Source organism: Uranotaenia lowii, chromosome 3 (genome assembly GCF_029784155.1).
Source record: "Uranotaenia lowii strain MFRU-FL chromosome 3, ASM2978415v1, whole genome shotgun sequence".
In the NCBI taxonomy this organism is placed as follows: Eukaryota; Metazoa; Arthropoda; class Insecta; order Diptera; family Culicidae; genus Uranotaenia; species Uranotaenia lowii.
The window spans coordinates 281806327-281815053 of NC_073693.1; the positions used below are offsets into that span (position 1 = coordinate 281806327).

Sequence of the window (8727 nt, forward strand, 5' to 3'; positions counted from 1 at the left end):
GATTGACCATCAGATTTGACGAGGCGCATTTATTTTAAGATACTATTTCATATACATTTTACCTAAAATCTTGACTGGCAGTAGAAAAGAAGCTCAATATATGGTTAAAACATTGGTTTTTTTTAGCTATTAATTTTACCAGATCATATCTGAATAATGCAATCATCATTCATCAACCATTATGGTTGCTGGAAAAAGTTAAAAAAAAAACTCCGAGAACTGACAGAACCGAAAAAAACAAAAATTATGTTTTATAACATGTTTTATAATAGCTTTTTAAAAATTTTGGTGACCAACATTGATGACCAACACTTATACGTCCTGATGACGTTCCTAGGGTAGGGCCAATTAGCCTGATTTTGGCTTTATTAGAGTCCAGGTGATGTTATAGAATGCGCTTTAGCTTTTTATGAAGATAGTCCAAACGACATTTTGCTGACCATAATAAAGCTAAAATTGTTACTTGGGTATGGCTTAAACAGTATTTGTATTGTATGAACGACTCCTTTGGCCGACCTCTGACTCTAAATTTGATACCTGGAATCGATTGCTCGTCCCTCCTAACACTCATGTGTTATTTTTCATCACAATCCGATGTTATATCAACGTCATTATCGCTAAAACAATATTTGTCTTGTATGGACGACCCCCTTCATAAGGGGTCATCCGAAAATCTGAAAACATGTTATTTTTTAGATGTCGACTGTATATTTTAATGTTAATTTTCCCGGCAAATCAGTCCCATTTTTTAAGAAACGCACGATATTTATTTCCATTACAACGTTTCGGTGTCGTTTAACACCATCCTCAGGGATTCTACAAGTGTTATAATGGGGTTTACAAATTAAAAATAGTGTTTGTTGGTTTAATTAGTGTTATTTATTAATTTGTAAACACATTATAACACTTGTAGAGTCCCTGGGGATGATGTTAAACGACACCGAAACGTTGGAATAGAAATCAATATCGTTTTTTTCTTTAAAATTTGACTGATTTACCGGAAAAAAATATCTGAAAACATTTTTCATCATTCCTGGTCCTAATGAAAACGCATGCCAAATTTTAGCTCTCTAGCTCTTAAGACGGCTGAGTCTATAGAGGACAAACAAACAAACAAACACACAGAAATTGCTTTTTATATATATGTAGATAGATTGATTTACTTCATTTTCTAACTATACAGTTTCCTTCAATTGTATGCTCTAGCGCTGAATTTTGATCATGGGACTGATATGCGAATATTCTTCACATGGGACACACCAGGGGTCATTTTTCTTTCAAATTTTTGGACACAAACTTCGAACAAAAACCTGTTTTATAGGTTAATTGGACTACAAGGAAGCGTTTTCCATCGATAACTAAAGAACGATGGAAAGGCACATTTGTTTTCAAATCCCTGAGAAAAAAAGAATCATATGCGAATAGAGGCAGTTTAGCTGTAGACATCTCCCTTCAACTCTGATAAACTTTTTTGTCTGAGCTCGAATCATTTTCCGATTAACAAAAAACTTTTGTACTTTCATCTAATTTGATAAAAGTTTGATACAACAATATTCGTAGAATAATCCACCTTTACTGAAGTGTGTTCTGTACACTTCTCCCTAAATTATTTCCCTGTTTAATATTGTCAAAATATCCATTCACCGCCACCTAGCTGATGTCACACTGCTCCGTTCCAAACCAAGAACCGGTATTTTATTAATTAAAAACAACACTTGATCGAAACAATACATCGCTATGGAATCTGTGAGTGAATATTTCACATACGGTTTACGTATTCCTAGCTTCTTCAGATAAGATAGAGAAAAAACAACGCCTCGTTGAGAACCCTCAGTCACTCGGCTACTCCGGTCCGGTATGGATCTAAGCTTGATTACCCTAGCGCTAGTCGCGATTGTCGTAGGTCTGATATATCGGCGGCTGACACGTAATAATGATTACTTCCATCACAAACCCATTCCGTCAATGGCCGTTCGGCCGTTACTGGGAAGCACCTCGGATATGATCATGCAGCGCGTTTCGTTCTTCGATTTCATACACTCTGCCTACAATAAGTATGCCGGCGTCAAGTGAGTATGGGAATTGAATACAAATTTTGGAAGTAATTCCTAAATACAAATGGACTCGATTTCAGAGTTTTTGGCCTTTTCGATATGACCACACCGCTGTTTGTGATCCGCGATCCGGAACTGATCAAGACTATTGCCGTGAAAGATTTCGACCATTTTACCGACCGAAGGCGTATGTTCGGGGATGGCTCGGACGAAAATCCAGACGTATATTTCAACAAAATGATAATAGCTCTGACGGGTAAGATATCATTCATTTGTTTGATAATTGGCTGGTTGAATTAGATTGGTTCACACAAAATCAAATAGGCTTAACTAAAATTCCACATGAATGCGCATTAGAATAAGCTTGCCAGATTGCCCGGTTTTATCCGGGTTTGCCCGGATATTTGATGCAAAATTTCGAGAAAGTCCGGTCCGGCCCGGTTGCCCGGATGTCGTGAAAAAGTCCGGATATTGCCCGGAATTTTTCACAATTTTCATAAAGAAACCAAAAAAACAAAGTTGTTGAGTAAGTTTCAGCAAAATCAATTAACGGTATGGACATTTTCAACGGTTGTTTCAAATAATTTCGCTGATTTACTTTTATAAACCTTTAAATATTTAAGTGTTCCAAAAAGTATTTGGAAGTCTGCAATTACGCTAATAAAATATTAATTTCATTTTTTTTTTTGCATTTTTTCTTTGCTTTTATATTTAATAACGCCTAAATTTTGCCCGGTTATTGTCCGGTTTTTGGATTTGAAAAATTGAAATCCATGCCCGGATTTTGCCAGGTTTTTTTTGAAAAAATGCCCAGAATTGCTAGGCCCGGATGGGAGTGGAAAAAATTCTGGCAACCTTACATTAGAAGAAAGCGGAGAAAAAATTTATAGACAAAGGCTTTTAATGTTGCCTGTAGTTATTCCGATCTTAAAAGCCCTCACAGTTTTGCCTTCTACAACAAAAAAAAACATTTTTGGCATCATTTGTTTTCATATCTATTTGATTGCAGGTCAACAATGGAAGGACATGCGGGCAACGTTGAGTCCTGCCTTCACCGGTAGTAAAATGCGTCTCATGATGGGACTTATGACCGATTACTGCGGCCAGGTGATTCCGATACTGAAACGACAAGCCATAAGCTCACAAGGCTATCTGGATCGAGAAATGAAAGACCTGTTCACCCGGATGGGAAACGACATCATTGCCACCTGTGCCTACGGATTGCAAGTTGAGTCCATCGAGAATAGCGAAAATGATTTCTATCTGATGGGCAAAAATTTGACCAACTTCAATCGGGTTGGTGTAATAGCGCGACTCATTTGCTCCAGAACCTTTCCACGATTGTTGACTCTGTTCGGAATAGATTTGTTCGATAAGAGTCATACAAAATATTTTGCGGACATTATTCGTGAAGCGGTTCGAACACGGTCAGCCCAAGGGATTGTACGGCCGGATATGATTCACCTGTTGATGCAAGCTGGAAAAGGAACTTTGAAACACGGCGCAGAAACGGCAGGAGAACCAGAAGCAGGATTTGCAACTGCCCAGGAGTCAGAAATTGGCCGAAGAACTATAACCATGGCTTTGACAGAGTCGGAAATTGTTGCGCAGTGTTTATCATTTTTCATTGGAGGTTTTGACTCAATCTCAACTATGATGGTGTTCATGACCTATGAGCTAGCTTTACATCCCGAGGTTCAGCAACGGTTGTACAAAGAAATCCACGAAACTCATGTAAACCTAAAAGGTAAACCCCTAGACTACGAAACATTACAACACATGAAGTATCTGGACATGGTTGTTTCGGAAGTTCTTCGATTATGGCCAGTTCCAGCATTCGATAGGCTCTGTGTTAAAGATTACACCCTGGATGTAGGCAATGGATTGAAAGTAACCATCGACAAAGGATCTTGTGTTTGGTTTCCTGCATTCGGAATCCATAGAGACCCTAAATATTATCCTAACCCGGAGAGATTTGACCCGGAAAGGTTCAACGAAACCAATCGGAAGAACATCAACCCGGATACCTTCATGGCTTTTGGGGTGGGACCTAGGAATTGTATCGGGTCCCGATTAGCGCTGATGGAGATGAAGACATTAGTGTACGCGCTGTTGTTGGAGTTTCGCATCGAAAGGAATGAGAAAACTCAAGTGCCGATCCAGCTGGCTAAAGGTTTTGTTTCGCTGAACAGTGAAAATGGTGTCCACTTGCGATTGAAGTTGAGAAATTGAAGACACAAAATAACTCTAGAAAAAATCTTTAAATTTATTATTCATCGTTTGTATCTAAATACTTTCACATGATTATTATTTTATTTACATAGTATTCCGTCTCACGACATAACTTGACGAACATAATTCCTAAAATTCACTCGGTTCATAGCAACCGTTCTCCAATTTCTCGGGCACCCCACGTTCGCCAAATCACGCTCCACTTGGTCTAACCACCTCGCTCGTTGCGCCCCCGCTCGTCTTGTTCCTACTGGATTCGTAGCGAACACCTGTTTTGCAGGACAGTCGTCCGGCATTCTCGCAACATGTCCCGCCCAGCGTATCCGGCCAGCCTTCACCACCTTCTGGATACTGGGTTCGCCGTAGAGTCGCGCGAGCTCGTGGTTCATCCTTCGCCTCCACACTCCGTTCTCCTGTACGCCGCCAAAGATGGTTCTTAACACTCGTCGCTCGAATACTCCGAGTGTACGTAGGTCCTCCTCGAGCAATATCCATGTCTCGTGCCCGTAGAGAACAACCGGTCTAATAAGCGTCATATACAGGTTACACTTCGTGCGAGGGCTAAGTCTTCTCGACCGCAGTTGCTTGTGGAGTCCATAGTAGGCACGACTTCCGCTGATAATTCGCCTCCGGATCTCACGGCTGGTGTCATTGTCTGCGGTCACCAGTGAGCCGAGATAGACAAAGTCTTCGACTATCTCCAGCTCGTCGCCATCGATCGTGACCTTGTTATTACTGGACAAGCGGGTTCGGTCGGTCTCGGATCCGCAGGCCAGCATGTACTTCGTCTTGGACGTATTAATCATCAACCCAATCCTTCCTGCTTCGCGTTTCAGTTTGCGGTAGATCTCCTCCACCGCCGCAGATGATCTGCCGACTATATCACAAAGTAGATAAGTTGACTGAATCTGTTGAAAATCGTGCCCCGCATTTCGCCCACCGCTCGTCGAATAACACCTTCTAGCGCCACGTTGAACATCATGCAGGATAGACCATCACCTTGTCGAAGCCCCCTGCGCGATTCGAATGAACTCGACAATTCACCCGAAATCCGCACACAGCACTGCGTTCCATCCATCGTCGCCTTGATCAGTCTGATCAGCTTCCCGGAAAAGCCGTTTTCGTCCATGATTTTCCATAGCTCGTTACGGTCGATCGTGTCGTATGCGGCTTTGAAGTCGATGAATAGATGATGCGTAGGGACTTGGTGTTCACGGCATTTTTGGAGGATTTGCCGCAATGTGAATATCTGGTCCGTCGTAGACCGTCCCTCCATGAAGCCGGCCTGATGACTTCCCACGAATCTGTTTGCTTGTGGCGTTAGGCGGCGGAGTAGGATTCGGGACAACACTTTGTAGGCGGCATTGAGGACAGTGATCGCTCGGTAGTTCTCACAGTCCAATTTGTCGCCCTTCTTGTAGATGGGGCATATTACCCCCTCCTTCCACTCCTCCGGTAGCTGTTCTATGTCCCAGATCCGGATTATCAACCGATGTAGGCAATCGGCCAACCTGTCCGGGCCCGTTTTGATGAGTTCAGCTGCGATGCCATCCTTCCCAGCCGACTTGTTTCTATTCAGCTGGCGAATGGCTTCCTTAACTTCACTCATCGTTGGGAGTGGCTCCTCTTAGTCGTTGGCTACGCCGGCGATGTACCTTCCACCACCATCTTGATTTCCTGCATGTGCGCCGTTCAGGTGTTCATCGAAGTGCTGCTTCCACCTTTTGATCACCTCACAATTGTCCGTCAGGATACCCCCATCCTTATCCCGGCACATTTCGGCTTGCGGCACGAAGCCTTTGTGGGATGCGTTGAGTTTCTGATAGAACTTTCGTGTTTCTTGGGAACGATGCAGCTGCTCCAGCTCCTGGAGCTCCTCCTCCTCCAGGCGGCGCTTTTTCTCCTGGAAAAGTCGGACTCGCTGCCTCTTCCGCTGTCGGTGATTTTCCACATTTCGACGGGTGCCTCTTTGCACTATGAATCAAAGCTAAATTTATACTGTTTTTGTTCTTTTGAATCAACGTTTTGTCAAAAAGATAGCTTATATCATTTATATTGTAAAAAAGAGGGTCAAGAGCATAATTGATCAAAATAAAAACATATGTTTGTTAAAACATCGTTCATTTTTGCTGATCATCAAAATAATATATTGCAGTTGAAATTCGAAGTTTTCGTGTTGGTAATTTGCAACCTTGTCAACCAGCGACGAAGAAAAATTCATCAAACGCCTCGGCAATCGGCAACCCTTTTTTTATCCGACACATGGTGATCTCATTTTGGCAAAAAGTAGACGAGGGTTGGAGGGTTGCTCTGATTTTTGTAAAACACGGAGTTTTGCCAATCATCAAGATATTGCTCAGACAAAGATTTCACCTTGTTTTTGGCAAATATAATCCATAGAATCGAAAAAATTATTCCGGCTGAATTCCGGGCTGGTAAGCAAAGCTGGAAGACGTTGGACCAATAGACGACGGTGCCAGTTTTGTCGGTAGCAGTGAGTAACATTAATTATCCATTACTTATAACATATCAACACAATTTTCTTCCAAGAGCAGTCTGGAAGCAGCAGAATGTCATCGAATCGGATGGTATGGCGAGGTATGACATTCCGTAGTCCGAGAAGCGGCTGGCCTTCCTGCAGGAACATCTGATCTTCATCGAGATGAAACAGCTGCTTCATAAGGACCCCCGTATGTTGCCATCGCTGCTCCAGAGATCCAATAGAGTAATTCGGATCTGATGGGTACCATTTGGGAAAACCAGATGGAATTTTTGGCCCTTTTGAACGAGGGAACCGGTGGCAGTGTCGTAGTGCATGATGTAGCCTCGACTGCCGCTTCGATGGTGAACACCCTGAGTCTGGCCTTGATGCCATCGATCGGACAAGCAACATCCGGTTTAGGATTATGATTGTTTGGTGCATCCTCAAAAGATCCTTCGTATTATCACGGTTAATCACAGCTATTTCGGACCATCCGAAAAGTGCGGAGTGTACTGTAGTTAAGGAAATAAACTAAAACCCAATTTGATTTTAAATCATTTAATCTTTGGTCTACGACATGCACAGACCTACATAGACTTTTTTTTCTTTGATTTTGTATCTCAAACACCTGGCGTTCCTGGACTCCCTTTTTTGCAAACTAATTCTTATTCTAATTTTCTTTATTTATAGAGGATTTTAACCATTGCAGTCATTCGTCCTCTGCTTTTCGTAAACATTTCAGCCAGGTGTCAAAACTTTTTTCAATATGGCTGAACGTACGATTTGGCATGTGAGACCACCGTATCTAGATTCATTATGATCCGACACTTATTTTTTTTTCCTTTAAGTTGCCCGCCACACTCCCCTACACCAAAAAACTCATTTGAGTTCCCTGGAAATGGACGCTTCTGTTCCCAGCATGTCGACAGCACAAAAACAATAACAAACGCGAACAAAACTCTACTCATGCTGGGATCCAATGATTTTTTTTTAAACTAGTTCCGAGAGAATGGATGAGAATAAACACGATAATAACGTTATATGTGAATCTCAGTGGATAAAATATTCTTTTAAGAGATCCACAACAAAACAAATATTTACTAGATTAAAAAAGTTAAAAAAAAGGTTATACTAAATTAAACTAAGGCTGTCTTAAAAATAGATGAAGGTAAAAACAAAAAAAAAATGATAAAAATAACAAAAACTAATATGATGTTTGATGGTTATCAAACTTGAGTTTCTTTGAGATAGAGTATTAATTTGGATTTGAAGGCAAGTCGATTGATTATAATTTTTATATGGTTTGGCAATGTATTGTATTTAGTAGGTCCAATAAACGATATTCTACATTGACCTAGAGTTGTTGTTGAAATACTGCTTTAAAGGTGACGTGATTGACGAGTATTATGCAATCGTTCTCTGATGGTAAAGCTAATATTTCTATTCGTTTCTGAATGTGAATTATCAAAAGCAAATAATAGGGTTTGTAGATCACACATTTTATTTAGTGGTAGAATAGTAAAGGAAGACCAAAAATGATTTTCAAGCAACGATTTGGCAATGATTGAAGGCGTGGAAGAAGAGAAATCGGTGCTTCTCCCCATAATGATATAAGATAACTAAATATAAAATGAATGAAGGCGTAGTAAATTCTTAATAGTATATGACTAGGTACAAATTGTTTGATTCGCCAAGGATTCCGCAAAGTGATGAGACCTTACTTTCTAAAAATACGTAATATGGTTTTTCCAAGAGACTTGAGACTTTTTGAGAGACTTTTTCGATTAAATATCTAACGACTACTGGATCATCGTAAAAAGGTACGATTTTACGAGAGGAATGTAAAAACATATATTTAGTCTTTGGAAAGGTTAAGGTGAGGAGATTCGCATTGAAAAACTTCAAAAGGACGTCTTCGATTTTTTTGAAAATATGTCTTGGACATTTTCCTGGATAAAA

General features: G+C 40.8%; 1 protein-coding gene across 4 annotated transcripts; it reads left to right on the plus strand.

Annotated features, from left to right (window-relative positions):
- Positions 1 to 1835: 1835 nt before the first annotated feature.
- LOC129755303 (probable cytochrome P450 9f2) lies at positions 1836 to 8121 on the plus strand. Of its 4 annotated transcripts, none has more exons than XR_008739226.1 (5): positions 1836 to 2069; positions 2135 to 2310; positions 3064 to 3801; positions 6442 to 6780; positions 6842 to 7445. XR_008739226.1 is itself a non-coding variant. In XM_055751730.1 (5 exons), the coding sequence occupies exons 1-5, from the start codon at positions 1858 to 1860 to the stop codon at positions 7765 to 7767; spliced, it is 1377 nt and encodes a 458-aa protein (XP_055607705.1). In that variant the 5' UTR covers positions 1836 to 1857; the 3' UTR covers positions 7768 to 8121. The 4 variants fall into 4 exon arrangements, 3 of the variants coding, with proteins under 3 accessions (XP_055607705.1, XP_055607706.1, XP_055607704.1); XM_055751730.1 differs by lacking the exons at positions 6442 to 6780; positions 6842 to 7445 and adding exons at positions 7459 to 7558; positions 7617 to 8121; XM_055751731.1 differs by having other exon boundaries at positions 6442 to 7445.
- Positions 8122 to 8727: the final 606 nt, after the last annotated feature.

Excerpts from the sequence above, each read along its gene's own strand:
- LOC129755303 (XM_055751729.1), top strand. The coding sequence starts at position 1,858 with ATGGATCTAAGCTTGATTACCCTAGCGCTAGTCGCGATTGTCGTAGGT. Across the intron at positions 2,070-2,134 it reads AATAAGTATGCCGGCGTCAA|AGTTTTTGGCCTTTTCGATA; the intron begins GTGAGTATGGGA and ends ACTCGATTTCAG. Across the intron at positions 2,311-3,063 it reads AATGATAATAGCTCTGACGG|GTCAACAATGGAAGGACATG; the intron begins GTAAGATATCAT and ends ATTTGATTGCAG.